The 22,169-nt window shown below is 41.7% G+C and overlaps 1 protein-coding gene across 2 annotated transcripts in view; it reads right to left on the bottom strand.

Moving 5' to 3' along the window:
* Positions 1 to 501: 501 nt before the first annotated feature.
* The window catches only part of LOC145344934 (kinesin-like protein KIF3B), a 169,731-nt gene continuing 148,063 nt past the window's right edge, over positions 502 to 22,169 (bottom strand). For both annotated transcript variants that reach the window (XM_080192290.1, XM_080192289.1), the window contains exons 8-9: positions 7,642 to 7,811; positions 502 to 3,387 (exon numbers count right to left, since the gene is read on the bottom strand). In XM_080192290.1, coding sequence (XP_080048416.1) covers positions 3,288 to 3,387; positions 7,642 to 7,811 — 270 coding nt within the window. In that variant the 3' untranslated portion in view covers positions 502 to 3,287. The remainder of the gene's footprint in view (positions 3,388 to 7,641; positions 7,812 to 22,169) is intronic.

Consider the following 22,169-nt stretch of genomic DNA (forward strand, 5'->3'; position numbering starts at 1 on the left):
CTTGTTATATTCCATGTATTCAAAAGATTTGTTCTTTAGAAGGATTTTGCAAATATGTTCCCTTGCTAGTATTACCCAAATACATGAACATAAACTGAGCTGTGTGATTCAGCTTGAAGCAAATCCCTAATATTTTACTATTCGTCATGACTGAAATTATAAAAAAGGTTGTGCCAAGGCTTTTCTGGAATGAAACTTACAGCTTCAGATTTGTCTTCAAGCAATCAAATTATGCTGAACTCAATTAGTCACATTAGAGAAACTTAATGACTGTTCCATTACTGAAAAGTATCCACTTGGATTGAGTGCAAGATGTGAAGAAGCCTTTCACAAAAATGTTGCCCTTATTCCATATTAGTTTTGTAAAATGTGATAAACACTTTACCCTCAGACAGGTTATTCGCAGAAAGACTCCCCCAATATCTCTTCAAAGCTATATCTTCTTCTGGTTACTAAGTTTCCTCACATAATTAGGCATCTTGGTTGCCTAATTAGAATCAAAGACAAATTATCGCAGCAAAATTGTTCCTGCATAAAGCCCATCCTAATTATGTAATGAATGCTCATTTAATCATTAGATGAAAGCTTTAGGGCTGGGCTTCATTGAAATTGTGTCCTTGAAGGACCCATAATTCTTTGCAAAACCACGAGGCCATGGTAACTGGATGCACTGCAGATTTAAGGAAAACTAAACAACACAGTTGAAAAAGAACAGAGAAAGTGGACAATGTAATGAAAGGGTGATAGTTTATTTAGTGAACTTCATTCACTTTTACCACACTAAATGAGCCACTTGTGGTCGTAAGTTAACTAGATAAATTAAGTTGACTAAAATTGGATGAACACTCAATTGTTTCTATAAGAGCTTCCTGTCTATTTTAATTGAGGTGTTAATTTATTAACCTGGATAAGTTTCCAAACTGTATTAAAGGAATGTCATACGAATTATACCTTCGTGAACTATTCACAATCATGTTGACCTTGTAAGATTAACTTATTCAAGGATGTGCTTACATTGTTATAAGAAAATCAAACCACAATATTTATAAGCCTCTTCTGAACAATCAAAATGGTATTTTCTCTTTAACAGTTTTCAATTTGAATCAGCCCACAGATTATAAATTTGTATCTACGTGCATATATTGTCCATCTGACCAGTGCCAGGGTGTGCAGCCTATGTCGAATTATTTTATTAATTGTTGTAATGAAATGTAATTGTCATAGATGGTTACTGAAATTGAAAGCTTTGGTCAGAGTAGGATATGCTCTTAGGGCATGTGCAAAAACATTTAACAAAATATCTGCAGCATTTCACGAGCTAACAGAACAAAGCAGCTTCTATGACTCTATGAGAATCTGTGTGATTTACTGCGAACCAACTCCAGCAATGTGAGGAAGCAAAATGACAACTACTTAAAGAGACAGTATCACTTATTTCAAACATGCTGAAAAAGGTATCGGGAAAACAAAACCCCACAAAGTTCCCACATACTTTGCACATTATCACATTCAAGGCTCTGGGCCGAGTGCTGGTAGATGGGATCAGCTGGGAATTCAGGTATTTCTAATGTGTTGGTGTAGACATGATGGGCCAGAGGGCCTCGTCTGCTCTGTATGATTCTACACTAGAAATAAAAAAAGCTCAATGTGATATAAAAATAGCTGAAATAGGCTGCCGATATTAACAGCTCATTGAATCAAGCATGCTTTTGTATTGAAAGTAGATTGCCCTTTCCTCCCCCATTTTCTCTTTCCTGAGTCAGCCATCCCTCTGCAGCCAAGACGATGCCAGCAATGCCTGTTTTGTTATCCAACACGAGTGGCAGTGGCATATGGACGGGGAGACTGTCCAGTCTAGCCGAGTTTAGAAAACTCGGGTGACAAAGCTATCAAGATCAGCAACTTGACAACAGAATGGAAAACCAAGCCAGGACATTGCTGTTTGTAATCGGTAGGATTCTAATAAAATCAAGTGATTCTGCGCTATTGCTTAATAGTGACATATTGATGAATTTTCACCTTCCTTCCCTTGACTCTGACCTATCCATGGTCTTCCCAAAGTTGCAGGTGCCAATGGATAAGTTTCTCCTGTTACTCTGATGAAATACTTTAGTATGAACACTTCATTCTCGAAGTTGTGAAAAATGTATTTAAATGACAAAGCAATCCTCAGTCTGAGACACGGTACCACTTGAGCAGAAAGCTCCTAAATACTGCACAGCTTTTGATTTCTTCTTAAATCCCAGAAGTACTGGGTTCTCTCCAATGCCTAGATTTCTTTTTTGGTTTTGATACACTACATTCTACAATCAGAAATAGATTAATGCGCTATGCAGTTACTTCTTTAGAGCTGCAAGGCAACTGTCTAAGCCTGTTAATAATGTCACGGTTTCAATAATACAGAATTAGACCAGTTTCTTCTGCTTTACCAAAATGCATTGAGCATAATTGCTCAGAGAGTTGGCAGCTGTGTTATGAAGTGTCAGACAAAAGCAAAAATATTACTTTGCAGACGGTCACTATGAACAAGTTTTTTGCACAAGGTCAGATTTTCACAATCAGCCTGCATCTAGGCAACTCGTATCACAACCTCAATTGTTTTGAAAAAAAAACATGAAGTCATGCAAATGCAGGTTAAAGTCCTCGAGTACATCATATTTATTTTAATCAACAATGACGTTAAGTACCCTTATTTTCAGTTACAACAGTACCTGCGAGTAAATATCTTGAAATCCTTTGCGGAGTAACAGCAACATCAATTTAATTAAGAATCAAAGTCCAACAAATTTACAAAGCGACATTCCTGTTCATAGAAATGAAGTTAGCGGGCAATCTGCTGCATTCTGCTCGACAGCACGCACATCTTCTTTCTGGTCAGATTTTCAAAGTGAGTGGCGGTGGGCAGTTGTCTATTATACTGGAGAGGTGAGAATGAGCTTGAAGGATCAGCAAATAAAAAAAGGAAAAAAATAACCAATTATTCAAGCATTACTTCTGTTGTGAACCAATTTAAATGCTTGGAAGTGCTAACAACATTTGATTCTCAAACGCTGTAATTCTTGATAAAGCCTGCACAGGGTAACAAGTCTTAAAACTTGTGCCCTCAATGCTGTGCACCATTTTGCGTAGGATATGAAACAATGCAGCAAAGCAGACAAAGACTGATGAAACCAGCGACATTTAGTGAAAATGAGAGACAAAATCCATTTACAGAGAGATATAGTGACATCGGATGAAGGGAAGGAAAAGCTAAAGAGTTAGAACAGGCACAGATATCACAGTTTTCCTCATTGTGGCACCATCCCATGTGACTGAGAGAACAGTTGAGAGCCTGAAGCCAATGAGGAGAAGGAAGAGGAGGAAGGTACTCGCCGCTCTGGCCTGGACCTGGAAAATAAATAGTAACAATTAATATAATTTTCTTTTTGCATACTGCATCTTCTTAATACAATTTGTTCCAAAAAACTGCAAGAATTCTACATGTACACAATTTAGGCTGACACTCCAGAGCAGAATGTAGCTCTGCTGGAGGTGATGTCTTTCAGATGAGATATTAAATTAGGCCTTAATCTTCCTGTCCTTTCAGATGACATACTGAATGGAAGGACAGTGGATAGGTAATGGCAGGCATTCAAGGAACGAATAGGTGAACTCCCCAGAGGTTGTTTATTCCTGTTCAGCGCAAGAATGGAAAAGGAACTGTGATCAAACCACAGCTTACAACTGAAATTCGATATAATATTAGATTCAAAGAAGAAGCATATAAATTGGCAAGAAGAAGTAATATATCTGAAGGTTGGACACAATTTAAATTTCAGCAAAGGTGGACCAAGGGATTGAACATGAAAGGGAAAGTGGAATATAAAAGTAAGTTAGTGCGCAACATAAAAACTGACTGTAGAAATTTCTATAGATACGTAAAGAGAAAAAGATCAACAAAAATGAATGTAAGCCCCTCACAGTCAGAAACAGGGGAATTCACAATGAGGAACAAAGAAGTTGCTCAGGAATTAAATTCACACTTTGCTTCAGTCTTCACAAAGGAAGATATGAATAATGTATTGGGAGTTCTGAGAAACACATGTTTTAGTGAGGAGCTGAAGGAAATCAGTATTAGTAGAGAAATGTTTTTGGGGAAATTAATGGGATTGAAGATGGATAAATTTGAGGGCCTGATAATTTTCATCCCAAGTACTTTAGGAAGTGGCCCTAGAAAGAGTAGATTCATTGATGGCCATTTTCCAAAGTTTGTTGGATTCTGGATTCCTACAGATTGGAGGGTAGCTAATGTATACCCACTATTCAAAAAGGAAGGTCGAGAGGAAACAGGCAACAATAGATCAGTGAGCCTAACATTGGTAGTAGGGAAATTGCTCAAGTCCCTTATCAAGGATTTCATAGATCAGCATTTGGAGAGCAGTGGTATAATTAGGCAAAGTCAGCATGAATTTATGAAAGGGAAATCATAATTGACAAATCTACTGGAATTCTTTGAGGATGTAACTAGCAGAGTTGACCAGGAAGAAACATTGATGTGGTTTATTTAGACTTTCAGAAGGCTTTTGACAACATTTCACGTAACAGACTACTATGTAAAGTTAAAGCACATGGGATTGTATGTAGTGCCTTGAGGTGGATAGAAAGCTGGTTAGCAAACAGGAGGCATAGAGTTGGAATAAAGGGGTCTTTTTCTGATTGGCAGTCAGTGATGAGTGGAGTGCTGCAGGGATCTGTGCTAGGACCCCAACTGTTCACATTCTATATTAGTGATTTAGACAAGGGAACTAAGTGTATTATCTCCAAATTTGCAGAGGATACAAAATTGGGCGAGAGGGTGAGCTGTGAGGAGGATGAGGAACTGCTACAGTGACTTGTACAGGATGAGTGAGTGGGTATATGCACGACAGATGCAACATAATGTGGGTAAATGTGAGGTTATCCATTTCAGTAGCAAAAATAGGAAGGTGGATTATTATTTGAATGGGTTTAAATTGAGAGAGATGGATACTCAGTGAGACCTTGGTGTCCTTTTGCATCAGTCACTGAAAGCAAGTGCGCAGGTAAAGAAGTTAAATTATATGTTGACCTTTATAGCAAGAGGATTTGAGTGTAGAAATAGGGGTGTTGTATTGCAACTAAATAGGCTATTGGCGAGGCCATACTTGGAGGATTGTGTGCAGTTTTGATGTCCTTAGCTGAGGAAAGATGTTCCTGCTGTAGAAGTTTACCAGGCTGATTCCTAATTCTAACTGGATTAGACAGAGTAGATTCAAAAAGAATGTTCCCGATAATGTGGGAGTCCAGAACCAGGCGTCATAGTTTGAGGACAGAGGTGAGGAGAAATTTCTTCACCCAGAGGGTGGTGAATCTGTAGAATTTGCTAGCACAGAAGGTAGTTGAGGCCAAAACGTTATGTGATCTCAAGAATAAATTAGATAAAGCTCTTGGGGCTAATGATATTGAGGGATATGGGGGAAAGGTGGGAATAGGGCATTGAATTTGATGATCAACCATGAGTGAATGTTGGAGCAGGTCCAAAGGTATGAATGGCCTACTCTTGCTTCTATTTTCTATGTATATTTGTCAGTTTGTTCCATGTAATTTCTTCATGAAAATACCTGACTTACAGGATTTGTGAAATAAATTGGAGATGTTACAATCCCAGACCAGACCCCCAAATTTTCTTAAGGTGAGACCTGCAAATTTGTCACAATCTAGATGGAGACCAGTAACCTTGTTTTTGTTAAAGACTTTGAAATCCCAGAGAAGAAACCTCAAAATTCCAAGGTTTTGAACAGAATAAATTCTACTATGCACGAGTTAATACAGCAAACAGCCAATAGTCTAACATACAGAATTAACACGAGGTAAACAGGAATTAAGAGACAAACTGTGATCGTACACACCACAAACTGTACATTAGATGGCAAACACAACTAAATCATGTTCCCCCAAATTTCTCAACAATCCACCCAGTTATCACTGTGAGTCTTGTTAATTCTTTAACAACTCTGTCTTCCCTGGGAGAGATTTCAGCTCCTCTCTTTCAAAGAGCAAGTCTGACCCTCAGCTGACAGCAGCTCTGCTCCACTCCAGTTCCCTGGGCACAATCCCTATCTAAAAGGCACACGATTCTAAATCCCTCTCAAGTCTGCTCCCAGGTCCAGCCATCTTAATTTCTATCCGGATGAGCTGACTTACCATGTGATTGTGTCCCCATGATGGCCAATTACACTCAAACTGCAAAATTTTTCCCTCCTGTTTGCCATGGGACTTGTATCTGGCGGGACACAGACCATGCAAAAGTCTACTTCAGGTCCTATTTTCCGGTTTTGGGGCGAGTGCGACCCCAAAATCTGCACAAAGGACCCAGGTTCTGAGCCATGGTGCTGCAGTCAAAAACTGCTTCTGGGCTTTCCCATACCCCAGTCTCCTCAATAGCACAGAGCAATTCTTGCTCCAGGGCTTCCTTGTGCCCCAGCTTCTCAGCAGCAATCTCTGCTTCCTGATTTCCCTGAATCCCAACTTTGAGCAAAATGGAGCTCATGCAACCCCCCCATCCCAGCGGTCATCCAACCACTCCGTCTTCCACATCCTCTAAATCCCCACCAGCAGCACTTGGCAGCATTTCAGCTATATGGAGCTCCTCCTTTTCAAAAACAAATTTAGTCCATCCTTAAAGTTACAAAGCCAATGCTCCTAGTGGGTGGGGCAAACCCGCATCCATTCCTTGTTTGCTCCAAAAACCAAATTCAAATTGAATCCAATTCACAAGACAGACAAACAAGATCCAAGCTGATAAGATAAGGCATTGCATCCCATCTTGGGTTTTATCTGATGCCTGATCTTAGCCAAAAGGCTGGCCCCGTTCTCCATCTGCTCCCCATAGGTTGCTGTTCAATGTGGCCCTTAAACTGATCTGTGTGACCTGTTAATATCTGCTGACAGGCTTCTGCCCCTGTTCTGGTTCTCCTTTTTTAAAAAATTGGTGGTATCGATTTGCCTTTTATTTAGATTTTTTTAAGGTACGCTGGACAGTATGCTTGTAAAACACAGCAGGAATAATTTGGGACAGGGCTGTCAAAGAGACGATTTTCTCCATTAAATTATATTTACTGTTTTGTGTGCAAACTCCTCTCAAGAGGACACCTTGAGCCAAATGTTACTTTCCACATAAATAAATGCAAAATACTGCAATCCGAAACAAAAACAAAAAAATGATTGAAAATCTCAGCAGGTTTGACAGCATCTGTGGAAAGAGAATAGAGCCAACGTTTTGAGTCTGGATGAGTCCAGACAAGCTTTGACGGAGGGTCAGCCAGACTCGAAACATTGGCTCTACTCTCTCTCCACAGATGCTGTCAGAGCTGCTGAGATTTTCCAGCATTTTTCTGTTTTTGTTATTTTCTGCATCCTGATTTAATTAATTTTCATGATTTATGATAATTTCCTGGATTACTGCTGCTTTTAACAAGATTACTATGGTGGCAGTTCAGAGGCATGACAAATGTATCTTAACATGATAACACCTGGAACTAAATTCCTCTGCTTTTTGGGTGTATGAGAAATGTTTTCTTATCGGGAACTTAGTGAATTTTATTCGACACAGAAATGATGGTTTGGATTTATGAAGTTTCTCACCACGATCTTGATTTTCTAACCCTGGCACTGGCTGATCGCTCTGGGAAAATGGAACTGCTGTGATGTAGCTCTCCTCCAGTTGCCCCTTGTAATGAGCGTGACCGTGGGATCTCCAGCTCAAACACTGTGGGTGTTGCCATGTCTAATTCCAAGAAAAGGATGTTTTCAGCCTAAAGCAAAGAGGAAACAGAATCACAAGTTTTACTCCAATTCTGCAAAGCTTGTAAACTGCAGTGCCCCTTAATCAGCTGTTCTTGCATATTCCAATTATAACTGTAACATAAAAACAATGAAATGCCTAGAAACTAGGCTGGGACCTGGTGCAATGCACTCCAGCAAAGCTGTAAGCATTCTGGGAAGGTCTTATGTGAAGCTGAATCTCTAATTGTTCCTTATAAAGTCATCAACAGGGAGGCATGGAAACTCTGAATGCCTACATGGTATCCAGTCAGGAGGGTGTTGCCACAAGTATCCTTAACATCAACTCTGGACCCCTGAAAATCTTGTCATTGGGTCAAACATGGGCAAGGAAACTGCCTGCTGATTATCAACCACTGCCCTCCCTCAGCTGATGAGTCAGTACTTTTCCATATTGCACATCACTTGGAGGAAGCACTGAGGGTGGCAGGGCCCCGGATGTTCTCTGGTGGGGATATCAACGTCCATAATCAAGAGCGGCTTGATAGCATTGTTCTTGACCAAGCTGGTCAAACCCTGTAGGATATCTGTGCCAGTCTAGACATACAGCAAACGGTGAGGGAACGACAAGAGAGAACAACCTACTGGAACTTGCTCTCACCAATCTATCTGTTGCAGGTGCATCTGTCCATGATATTGTTGATGGAGTGACCACTGCACAGTCCTTGTGAATACAAAGTTCCATCTTCACACTGAGCACAGCCTCCACTGTGTTATGTAGAAGTATGACTGTGCTAAATGGGATAGATTCAGCACGGATCTGCTACTCAAAACTGAGCATTCATGAGGCACTGTGGGCTATCAGCAACAGTAGAATTTACTCAACATTATCTATAACCTCATGCCAAGACATATTCCCTATTCTACCGTCCCATCAATCTGGGGGATTAACCCTGGTTGAATGAAGAGTACAGTAGGACATGCCAAGATCAGCACCAGACACACCAAAGAATGGGGTGAAACTGCAACACAGGATTGCTTGTATACCAAACAGTGCAAGCACTGTGTAACAGACAAAGCTAAGTTCATCTCACAACCAATGAATCAGGTCAAAGCTCTACAGTCCTGCCACATCCAGTTGTGAATGGAAGTGGATAATTAACAGCTAACGGGAGGAGGAGAAGGCTCCACAAATATCCCCATCTTCAATGATGAGGAAGCCCAGCACATGCATCCATCTTTAGCCAGAAGTGCCACTGGATGATCCATCTTTGCTCCTCCTAAGGCTCCCAGCATTATAGCTTCCAATCTTCAGCCAATTTGATTCAGTCCATGTGATTTTACAAAGTGGCTGAAGGCAGTAGAAATATGGACCTTGACTATATCCTGGCTGTCAAAATGAAGACTTCTGCTCCAGAAGTAGCTAGAGCCTTTGCCAAGCTGTCCCAGTACAGCTACAACATTGGATCCGGCAATGTAGAAAACTGCCCAGGTATGCCCTGACCACAAAAAGGACAAATCCAACCTGGTCAATTATTGCATCAACAATCAAGTGATGGAAGGTGTCATCAATGGTGCAAGTGTGAGTGCACTTTCACAGCAATAACATTCTCAATGAAGTTCAGTTTGGGTTCTGCCAGGGCCACTCAGCTCCTGACCTCATTACCACCTTGGTTCAAACATGGACAAAGAAGCTGAACTCCAAAGATGAGGTGAGAGTGACTGCTCTCAACATCAAGGCAACATTTAACTTAATGTGACATTAGGAACCCTGATAAAATTGAAGTCAATGGGATTCAGGGGGAAAACTCTGCACTGGTCAGAGTCTTGTACCTTCACTACTGTTTCTTTGTTGATACTCTATGATGTCTGACCTGCTGAGAATTTCCAACATTTACTGTTCCCATTTCCCTTTCATTGTCAGCATGTTGCTTGTTGCACTTGTACCATGAACTGCATGTGCAATGAACCAAGCTGTTCCTATGCTTGCATCCTGTTAATCACAGGACAAAGGCTTATACTGGAAAACTGCATTGGCAGTGTGAGTGATCCCAGCTCAATCCCATTATTACCATCAACGAAAAAATGTAGCCTACATCCAAAATTAACAGAAATTTATTCCATTTTTAGCAAGTGGTTAGGCAAAAGGAAATGAAAGAAAAAGTTGGATAATTCTAAAATGTCAGAAAATCAAAAATATCAGCATTAGGGGCATGAACATTGCATGGCTGTTAATTCAACAGCAAATTATTTTATTTCTTACATATAACTTGCAGCTCTTTTTCAGATTGCAGCAACTCAATCATTGCACTGTTAGTTATTACTCAACTCGTAGCACCTGCCCCTGAGTCAGAAGATTGTAGGTTTAACTCTCGCTCTGAGACTAGAACATAAAAGCTTGACACTCTCGTGCAGTGCTGAGGGGATGTTATACTGTCATGCTTGGATGAATGACTGATTAAACTGAGACCCTCTCTGCCCTCTCAACTGGGATGTTAAAGATCCCATGGTACTACTTGAGAGAAAAGCAGGTTGGTTCGCCCTGGTGTCCTAGTCAATACTTCTCTCTCAATCAACTACTCAAAAAAAGAGGGGGAGGGACAATTTTGTAACATTTAAATATACTTAGCCTGTTCGATGCCTGGCACCCTGGCAGTGCCCACTTGACAGCCAGACAGGGGCAAGAGCAGTACCAAGAGAGTGAGGCCTGGCTAGGAGTGGAGCCATGACAGGAAGGCAATGAAAGGGGGGGTTATGATGGGTGGGCTATGATGAAGGGGCTAATACAGGGGTCATGGAGGATGGGTGGAGCAGTGAGGGTGGTGCTGGGGGGGTTCAGACACAGGTGGAGCATGGAGAGGAACATGTGGGAGGTCCTGATGGGTGGAGCGACAGAATGTCAGGGATCATGATGGGTGTGCATGTCGGAGGCCATGAAAGGGGACCACTGGGAGGGCTCTGATGCCAGCGATTTGTGTCGGGGTGGCAGTGGGAAAATATGCTGCCAAAGAGTTGGGGGAATAGCGGTGTCCTGACGACCATGGGGGAATGAGGGGGTCTTCCAGTGCATTATGATTTTGGGGCGCCCTTCCAATTTAGCCCCTGAGCACTTTGCAGGGGATTCACCAAAGTGTTTAGGTTGTGGCCCCTCCAGAACCAGCACAAAACTCACCACTTTTCAAAAAAGTGATTGTGTGGGGGACAATGGTGGTCCATAATGCACCTGATGGACTGGCACTGGTATTCTCGCCCATATGACAGTTTTTTGGGGGAAAATTATCTGGTAATTATCACATAGTTGTATGTGGCAGCTTGCTGTGTACAAATTGCCTACATTCCAGCAATGACTATACTTCAGCAATACTTCATTGGCTATAAAACTACTCGGGATGTCACATGGTCATGAAAGGCACTATATAAATGCAATTTCTTTTTGTAAATATTCTTTGTACCCTGGTTTACTCACAGCACATAGTCACTTACAAAACCACATGTCCAGCAAAGGGCAGCAGAGCGGTGACACTGATTGGCTGTTGTGGTGAAGATTTGCATATTTGGCACAGTCACCATTTCCAGGAGGAGGAGCTGAGCAAGGCTGGTTTGGTAGAGGAGCTCGTCAAGGGAGAATTAAACCTCAAACGCTACTTCAGCATTTCTCTCCATGTCTAGCCAAGGAAAGGGTCATTGTGAGGACCACAAGCAAGGGAAAACCCTGGACCAGTGAGTCTGTGTGCACCAGTGGGAGAGAGACTCCAGCTAGAGAGAGAGTTCAGCTAGAGTGAGGGTATTGGAAATTTGGAGCTGAGTGGGAATTCGGTGTTGAGGGAAAAGAGGTGCTCATCATGGGAAGGAGTGTAGAAGTGGACCTGTGAGGGAGATTTGAGGGCAAATGAAAAGTAGAAAGAAATTGAATCGTGCCATCACAGCTAGCAGGTAAATGACTGGCTGGTGACTGATAAGTAGTTTTTCTTTTCCTTTTTCTCTTTTTTTTCTCTTGGCATTGTAGTCCTTGTTGTTGAGTTAACTTAAGGGTTAAGTCATGGCAGGAGATCCCAGACCTGTGTCATGCTCCTTTTGCCCGATTTGGGAATTCAGGGACCCTTCCATTTTCCCTGACTCCTTCACGTGCAGGAAGTGCGTCCAGCTGCAGCTCCTGTCAGGCCGCTTGACGACTCTGGAGCTGTGGATGCGTTCACTTTGGAGCATCCACGATGCTGAGGAAGTCACGGATCGCACATTTAGTGAGTTGGACACGTACAGATAAAAATTACCAAGCAAGATAAGGAATAGGTGACCATCAGACAGAGGAAGAGTAGGAAGGTAATGCAGAGATGCCCTGCAGTCATCTCCATCTAAAAGAGATATACCGTTTTGGATACTGTTGGAGGAGATGGCTCACCAGGGGAAGGTGGCGGCAGCTGGGTTCGTGGCACCGTGGCTGGCTCCGCAATACTGGAGGGCAGGAGAAAGAGTGGCAGTGCTACTGTGATAGGGGATTCAACTGTAAGGGAAATAGACAGGCATTTCTGCGGATGCAAATAAGACTCCAGGATGGTCTGTTGTCTCCCTGGTGCATAGGTCATAGATGTCTTGGAGCGGCTGAAGGGCATTCTGGAGAGGGAAGTTGAACAGCCAGCTGTTGTGGTGCACATAGGCACAAACTACATCGGTAAAAAATGGGATGAGGTCCTACGAGCTAAATTTAGGAAGTCAGAAGATAAACCAAAAAGTAGGACCTCAAAGATAGTAATCTCAAGCTTGCTACCAGTATCACAGGCTAGTCAGAGCAGGAATGCCAGGATAGTTAAGATAAATATATGGCTTGAGGGATGATGCAAGAGGGAGGGATTCAAATTCCTGGGACGTTGGAACTGGTTCTGGGGAAGCTGGACCAATACAAATTGAATGGTCTGCACCTGGTCAGGACTGGAACCAATATCCTAGGGGGAGTGTTTGCTAGTGCTGTTGGGGAGGGTTTAAACTAACATGGCAGGGGGATGGGAACCAATGCAGGGAGTCAGAGGGAAGTAAAGTGGGGACAGAAACAAAAGGCAGTAAGGGGAAAAGGGAAAGTCAGAGAAACCAAAATCAATAAAGGCCACATTCCATCATAATTCTAAGAGTGCAGAAAATGCCATAACAACAAGCTTGAAGGCTCTGTGTCTCAATGTGAAGAACATTTGTCATAAGGTGTACGAATTAACTGTGCGGACAGTCATCAATGCTGTCATTGGGATCATGAAGACCTGGCTCCAGGGTGACCAGGGACGGGAACTCAACATCCAGAGGTATCCAATATTCAGGAAGGTTAGACAGAAAGGAATGGGAGGTGGGGGAATAGGATAACATTGCTAGCTAAAGAGGAGATTAAAGCAATAGTAAGGAAGGACATTAGCCTGGACAACATGGAATCTGTATACATGGAGCTGCAGAACATCAAAGGGCAAAAAACACTATTGGGAGTTGTGTACAGACCACCAAACAGTGAGGTTGGGAATGGCATCAAGCAGGAAATGCATGCACTAACGGTACAGGAGTTATCATGGATGACTTCAATCTGCATATTGTTCGGGCTCAACAAATTGGTAGCAATGTGGTGAAGGAACATTTCTTGGGTAGCATAAGGGATGATTTTCTCGACCAATGTGTCAAAGAACCAGCTAGACAGCAAGCCATCTGAGACTGGGTATTGTGTAATGAGAGCGGATTAATTAGCAAGCTTGTGGTGCAAGATCCTTTGCGTAAGAGTGACCATAATGTGATAGAATTCTTCATTAAGATAGAGAGTGACATGGTTAAGTCCAAGACTAAGGTCCTGAATTGAGGAAAGCTAACTTTGATGATATGAGACATGCATTGGCTAGGATAAGCTGGCAAAGGATAGTCAAGGGGTTGACAGTGGATAGGCAATGGCTGACATTTAAAGGACACATGGATGAACTTCAATAACTGTACATCCCTGTCTGGCGTAAGTGTAAAACAGGGAAGGTGGCTCATCCATGGCTAACCAGGGAAATCAGGAATAGTGTTAAAGCCAAAAAGGAGGTAAATAAATTGCCCTGAAAAAGCAGCAAACCTGAGGACTGCGAGAAATTTAAAATCCAGCAGAGAAGGACAAATGTTTTATTTGGAAGGGGAAAATCGAATACAAGAGTAGCTTGCAGAAACATAAAAACTGACTGCAAAAGCTTCTATAGATTTGGTCCCTTACAGTTAGAATTCAGTGAATTCTTAGCAAAAACTGAAAAATACTGGAAAATCGCAGCATGACCGACAGCATCTGTGGAGAGAGAGTAGAGCCAACATTTCGAGTCTCGATGACCCTTTGTCAGAGCTGAGAGGAAAAAAAGTCAGCAGACTATGGGGTGTGGGGGGGTATTGGAATTCGACAAAGGGAATGTAAATGAGCATGCAGAGGGCTGAGGAGGTGTTGAAAGCGTCCAATAAGTGATCAGGATGTGTTAATGGCAAAAGAATTTTATCGCTCTCCTTTCCATTCCTTCCCCCCGCCCCCCCCCACTTCTTCAGGCCAACTGCCATATTTCTCAGGCAGTCCTTTACCAAGCTGTACCTCTGTTTTGTCACTGACACATTCTAATCACTTAATGGACATTTTCAACACTTTCTGCATGCTCATTTACATTCCCTTTGTCCAATTCTTGTATAGAATCATAAGATACCGATGGGACTAGATAGGCTAGATGCAAGAAGAATGGTCCCAATGTTGGCGAAGTGCAGAACTAAGGGTCACAGTCTAAGAATGAGGGGTAACTGAGATGAGGAAGGACTTCTTCACTCAGATAGTTGTGAACCTGTGGAATTCTCTACCACACAAAGCTGTTGGGGCCATTTCATTATGCTCAAGTGGGAGCAGGATGTGGCCCTTGTGGCTAAATGGATGAAAGGGTATGGAGAGAAAGTGGGAGTGGGATACAAAGTGCATGATCAGCCATGATCATACTGAATGGTGGTGCAGGCTCCAAGGGTCGAAAGGTCTATTCCTGCACCTATTTTCTATGCCATAACCATCAGCTGAACTGACCGGAATTCAGATCTCACCTCTCACCAGCTTTGAGGAAGGGTCATCCAGACTGGAATCATAGGCTCTGTTCTTTCTACACAGGTGCTGTCAGACCTGCTGAGATTTTCCAGCATTTTCTGATTTTGTTTCAGATTCCAGAAAGTATTTTGCCTTTCTCTCACTTCCTTGTTATTCTCTTCTCCAATCTGTTATACTGATATCAGTAAAAAGTCTGACAACACCAGGTTTTAGTCCAACCTATTTATTTGAAAAAATGATATCACGCAGCAGAGGGAGCTGTTACATTATTGAACATAGAATTGAGATTTCCATTTTGAGTGTGACTGAGTATTTTTTAAAAAAATTTGCCCTTGCAGTACAAAGCTGGGAAGAAATGTTTGAAATCTGGGTGTAGAGGAGATCGTGTCTAACACATGGTCCATTCGATATTCCATCCTTTAAAGTTCCAGTCTCAAATTTTGACTATGCCTATCTCTCCTTTTTTCAAATCTGCCAGACTTGCTCTATTTTTCAGTATTTTACATTTTTGTTTCAGATTCCCAGATAAAGTAATTGATGCTGATTAACACAATTATTTCAGCAACTGGCCTATCTCTGAATCAGCACACAGAGAAAGGCTCTCCCTCTTAGTTAAATTGGGTGCTGTGGCATGAATCCAGGAGTGCTGCCCCGAACCAATCACCACCATTTTCACAAGGGGGTGGGTGGATGAATGCAGGGAGGTCAGGTTCTAAATGGCACATCAGTGGTTCATGGAGGCAACTGCACAAGTTAAAGTTCAGCTGTCCAAAACATTCACAACTCTCTGGGGTAGAGAATTCCAAAGAGTCCCAACCCTTTGAGTGAAGTAATTTCTCGTCATCTCAGTTCTAAACAAACTTCCCTTATTCTGAAACTGTGCCCCCGTGTTTTAGACTCTCCAACCATCAGAAATAATCTCAGTGTCCACCTTATCAAGCCCCTTCAGAATTTTGTGGGTTTCAATGTGTTTGCCTTGTTCTTTATTCTTCAAAACGACAAGAGAACATAAGGCCAATTTGCTTAGCCTTTCATCACAGACCAACCCCTTCATCCCAGGGATCAATTTGGTGAATATTTGCTCCACCACTTCCAATGTGAATATATCCTTTCTTAAATGCTGAGACCATAACTACACAGTACTCCAGATCTGACCAAAGCCCTGTATGACTGTAGTAAGACTCCTTTATACTTGTATCCAATCCCCTTGCAATAAAGACCAACACATCATTTGCCTTCCTAATTGCTTGCTATATCTGCATACTGATTTTCTGTGTTCCTTATATGAGAACATGCAAGTCTCTTCGAACACTTGTAAGTTTCACAACCTTGAAGAAAAATATTGTTTTTCTTCTCTTATAATCAAAATGAATATCTTCACACTTCTCACATGATATTCCATCTGTTATCTTGTTGCCCACTCACTTAACCTCTGTCTATAACTCTTTGTAGCCTCTTTGCGTCCTCCCCACAGGTTAACTTCCATCTAGCTATATATCAACAAACACTGATACATTATTCTGTGATTTTATCTAAGTCACTAGCTAAATTCTCCCTCAGTGTACCTGAACAGGCGCCGGAGTGTGATAACTAGGGGATTTTCACAGTAACTTAATTGCAGTGTGAATGTAAGCTGACTTGTGACTAATACTAATAAATTAACTAGTATGACTGTAAATTACTCAGACCCCAGCACTGATCCTGTGGCATTCCACTGCTATTTTGAGAAGCCCCATTTATCCATTAATCAATCTTCTACCTGTGCTAAAATACTCTCTACAACTCCATGAGCCCCTATCTTAGCTATTAAGCTATTGTGTGGCACCTTATTGAATGCCTTTTGGAAATCCAGATATACTAGTTCTCCTGGTCCTCCTTTATCTATCCTACCACTCAAAAAAACAAACAAAAATGGTCAAACATCTATTTCTCTTTAGTAAACGTATTCTAATTGTACCATGCCTTTCTAAATGCTTTGTTAAGGTTTCCTTAATAGTAGATTCCAGCATTTTTCCAACAACTCATGTTCTGGCCTGTATTTAATCATTTTCTCTCTCTCTCTCTCCTTTCTTGCAACATTTACCAACTTCCAATTTAATGGAACCGTTCCTGAAATGAAAGAATTGCATTTTATCATCAGTACACACTGCGGCTACTTTGCATTGGTGGTGGAGGGAGAGCCAATCAAGTGGCCTCCAGTTGCCCTGGTGTCAAGTTTCTTGAGTATTGTTGGAGTTGCACTCATCCAGACCAATATGTGATGACATTTCTGATTTGGACAAGTTTTGGGGAATGAGGAATTGAGATACTTGACACAGGATTCCTCGCTTCTGACCCACTCTTGTGGCCACAGCACTTATTCTGAGTAGTCCATTTCCATTGTTTGCATTGAGTTGGCACTGAGGATGTAAGGCCAAAAGTTGTTGGTGTGTATGTGGGGGTGGGTTGTCATGTGTTGACATTAAGTTGGCATAGGAGCTAGATAGTACTTGGGGATGAGTGCAGGCATGGGTAGACATGGAAGATTTAAGGACCAGGAGGGGATGGATGGGGGTGAATGTTGGCATGGAAATTATGAGGGACCATGGAGGTGAGGTTGAATGAACGAGGTAGAATTCTATGATTGTGGCATGGGGAGTGTGTGGAGGGTGAGAGGACCATATTTTGTTTTGTTCCTTTTGTCAGGTGCATTGATGTTGCCCTTTGCCCAGCCTGCCTCTGCACTCAGCAGCTTCTGAACTCTTTCTATGAGTGGTAACCCCGACTCCCATTTTCTGCAACTCCCCCATTCCTCCTCCCCAAAACCGCCCAGCAATGTAAATGCAAACCTCCTGGGGCATTCTCTCCATGGTTGGATGTGTGCAGCCGACATTGTCCTGATTCTACCTTCCTGCCAGGAGCAAAAACTCGGGCCAACATGTCAATCATTTTCAAAGCAAGCTAAAATGATTATGCACAATTTGTGTCCTTCAACCCTCTACAGTAGAGAGAGACAGGAGATGCCTTGCCAAAAAGTCCTTCTTTTCCTGTGAGCAAGACGCTTGCTCGCAATAACCCTTTCTCCATGGTACCTCACTGCTAACCAGCTGGCAAAGAAATGAATGTGCTTCTGTGTTTCTGTAGTGCACTGTTGGTACAGCTACACACTGTTACTGGGCCATTCCAATGATTAATTGTTTACAAATGCACAGATAGAACATAATTTCTGAAGCAAGCCAAAATTTTATGTGAGCAAGTCACTGTTCAATTTTGTGTTGAATCTCATACAACATCTCTGTGCTGTTTAAGTGGCAGATTTGTAGTCAAATATTGATGTGGAAACAGTGAGACAAATGGAACACACTGTAGTAAACTGGAAGATAACAGGGCTAAATACAGCAACGTACACATGTTTCCAAATGATCCAATATTATTAGGAGAAAGCAACAGATCTTTCTTGCTGAAAGCAAAAAAAAATGTACTTTCAGATGAAGCTGAAGGTTTGGTTTCAAATTGGTGATGATCCATGCAGTAATAAGATAGCTTAATTGCACTGCACTGATTAGAAAGTCAACTTCTCATATTCCACTATGAAGGTGCTCAGAGGTCACAATGACACAAAGATTATTCCAACGTAAACCAAGTTCACAAAAGAATACAAAAGAAAGATGTTGCAGATGCTGTAGCTCTGACACAGAAACAGCAAATGCTGGGAATTGATTTGGTTCAGCATTGGGTCTGAGAATGACCTTGTGTGATCACTCTGCATCCAGTCTATTTGTGACAGGCAGCATGTAAACGTCATGGGTACAGCTGTGACTGAGCCCATCACATTCAGTGTCGCCAAGAGCACCCAAGATTGAGTCATTGACTCAATCTTCCACCTTCTTCCGTCGGGAAAAAGATACAAAAGTCTGACGTCACGTACAAACCGACTCAAGAACAGCTTCTCCCCTGCTGCTGTTAGACTTTTGAATGGACTTACTTTACATTAAGATGATCTTTCTCTAGCTATAACTGTAACACTACATTCTGCACTCCTGTTTCCTTCTCAATGAATGGTATGCTTTGTCCGTGTAGCTCGTGAGAAACAATACTTTTCACTGTATCCCAATATATGTGACAATAATTAATTAGAAACTTGCTGCACACATTTTCAGAAACTCACTGCTGAAAGCCAGGAAGTGAATTTGGAATTGTGCCTATCATAGAATCTCTACAGTGCAGGAGGAGGCCATTCGATCCACTGATTCTGCACTGGCTTCCCTAGACAGCATCTTACCCAGACCCATAACCACATGTATTTACCCCACTGATCCCCCTAACCTGCACATATTTGGACACTAAGGGGCAATTTAACATGGGCAATCCACCTAAGCTGTACATCTTTAAACTGTGGGAGGATATCAGAGCACCTGGAGGAAACTGACTCAGACATGGGGAGAATGTGCAAACTCCACACAGGCAGTGACCCAAGGTCAAGGTCAAACCCTGGTCCCTGGTGCTGTGAGGCTGTAGTGTTAACCGCTGTGTCATTCAGTCCAGCAGTTAAGACAGTGAGATGGGCAGATGAATCAAGCAAATGGCTAGGCAGCTGTCAACGTTGCTTCAATGATGAGTTTTATCGGATCAAGTGCAGTCTGGAACTCACTGCAGATTAGTAACACATTGGACTGGCTTCTAACATCACAATCAGACCTTCCCGACTGCTGAATCTTTGGTCCACTAACTGAGTTAGGCTGTTGTCAAAAAAATCTCTAGTTTGTTCTAATCCCTCTAAGCTACATAACAGTCAGGAGTAGGAATCGTAACATAGTAATTCACTGTGTACTGAAATGATATACATACACACACACATAAATATATATATATTTATACATATATATATAAATATTATATTAATAAAGAAAGAGAGAGAAAGTGTGCTTTTCACAGTCTCAGGACATACTGTAGAATCAGTCAGAATTTCTGGGTTAAAACAGATACAGATAGACTGTGGAGAAGTGGAGAAAAGGTTTAAGGACTATCGCAGTAACTATTGGGCAATCAATTTAACATCAATGATCATGGAAACAAGTCACTTGGTGGGGTTTGAGTTGAAGACAGCCAGCATGGATTTGTAAAAGGCAGATCACACTTCACTACCAAAGTGAAATTTGATGAAGGAAGTTGGTAGTGATGGATGTTACCTGTATGGATTTTAGACAAAGTACCACATAAAAGGCTGGTTAACAAAACTGGGGCCCATGGGATAGGAGTGTCAGCTTGAATAAAAAAAATTGTTAAAGGACAGAAACCAGCAAGATTTCTTTAACTATCTTTTTTTGTTACCGTTAGATAGTAAAATATGCTGCTCCCAAGGGCTGGCACAAGGATACTGTAATGAAGTGGAGGTGGAACCCCTGTCCGAGAAATAACGTTTAATCACTCAAAGAGAAGTACCTCACCTCATAATCTATAGAAGTGAGTGTGAAATGGTATGATCTGCTCTTCAGCAACATTTAGTGGTTAAATCAAAATAACTCCCTAACAGTTTCTAAAGTCAACAAGTAACAATTTAGTTATCTAATTAACAGTGAACAACTAAACTATTAACAAATTAAATAAAAACACAATTCTAATGGAATGCTGTTCAGATAAATACAATTCCCACTTATTAACAAAAAAAACAGAATTTTAGTCAGTCTCTAAATTACAGCCAGGTTTTATGTCTTCTGGAATATTCTGGACATTGTTGATTTTTCTTTCTTCATGGCTATCTAGATGAGGCTTTGAGCTAAAAGCAATGTGCTGTAGCACGTGGCAGTTGCTCTTCCCCTCTGTCACACTGCCCCCTTCCTTTTATACCTGTAATAACATATCAATATCCCTCACACTCGAATTGGTCCTTGGTTGCCAAAAGCACTGGATTTAAATTTAATAGGTTCTTGGTATCTGAGTGCCTATTTCAAATTGATAGGCTGTAATCAAATACCTGAAAGCCTGTTGCGTTGATAACCATGCAGCTTGACCTTCTGATACAAATGTTTCATTTTGGGCACTCTATCTGTACATGTATTTTTTTTTAACTTTCTAAGCACAGAAAAAGCACAACCTTTTTAAAGGGACCATGCAATGTTTTTTCCTCGAGCATCTGACAATTTTACAAACACCAATCTATAATGACTCTACTCAACTTTGCAGCAGTGCCAATCTTAGAGGTGAGGCAAACAACAAGCATGATACCAATCGACTGCAACAAGGCACAGATAGACTCGCAGAATAGGCAGCTGGAATTTAACACAGAAAAGTAAAAGATGATGCATTTCGACAGTAACGAAAAGAAGAGGCAATCTAGGGCCGCATGTGTATTGATTTTTAAAGCTGGTGGACATATTTAGAGAGTTGTTAGCCAAGCTAATGGAAATTTGGGCTTCATATTCAGAGGTATTGAGCACAAAAGCAGGGAGGTTATACTGAAACTTTATAAAGTTCTGGGTAGGCAGCCACCAGAGCATTCTATACAGTTCTGCTCACCACACTTTAGGGAGGAAATGAAGATCTGAGAAAGTTTGCAGAGGAGATTTATCATAATAGTTCTAAGAATGGAGGAATGTAGCAATGAGATAAGGTTGGAAAAGCAGAGTTCTTCTTGGAGCAAAGGAGGTTGAGGGGAAATCTGATGGAGGTATGCAAGATCTGACATATTTAGAGAAGAGAAACAAAGGAAAGTTGTTTCTGCTAGCCCATGATAGAATGACTATGGGACAGAAATTTGAGGTCTTAGGCAAGAGATTCAGAGGTACGATGAATAGATGCTTTTATTAGCAAGTGGTAAAGACCCAGAATACACTTTGGAGAGTGGTGGAAGTGAAGATGATTAATAGTTTCACCTCAAAACTGAATGAGGTGTTTAAGAAAATAAATTTGAAAGAATTACAGAAATAGAATGGATGAATGGGACTGATTAGATCGCTCCACAGAGAGCCGGCACATATTCGAGGGGCAAATGCCCTCCTTCTATACTGTAATGACTCCATGAACTAAAGGGAATACTTTGTTGGCTCACCCCACAGTCAATAGTGCCATTCGTTGATGAGAATTGCTCCCTCCTGCCTTCAAGAGCTGCTAGTCGATCAAATAGCCAGCAACTCTCCGGTCTGAGCAGTGCCACCCAACAACAAGTGAACTGTAAACAAAGTTAAGTGAGGTAGAGATTTACCAGGGCCAGGCTGGTGAACTTGTTGAGGGCTGGTGAGGTGGTGGTGGCTGGATGCACAGGACAGGCAGGAAGGTGACATGGGGGAGGGGAAACACAGAAAAAGGTATTGGAAAGGGCTTCTGATGGGAATAAGGGATCCATAAGGAGGCA

Source organism: Carcharhinus amblyrhynchos, chromosome 7, assembly GCF_965287045.1.
Source record: "Carcharhinus amblyrhynchos chromosome 7, sCarAmb.v2.hapA, whole genome shotgun sequence".
NCBI lineage: Eukaryota > Metazoa > Chordata > Chondrichthyes > Carcharhiniformes > Carcharhinidae > Carcharhinus > Carcharhinus amblyrhynchos.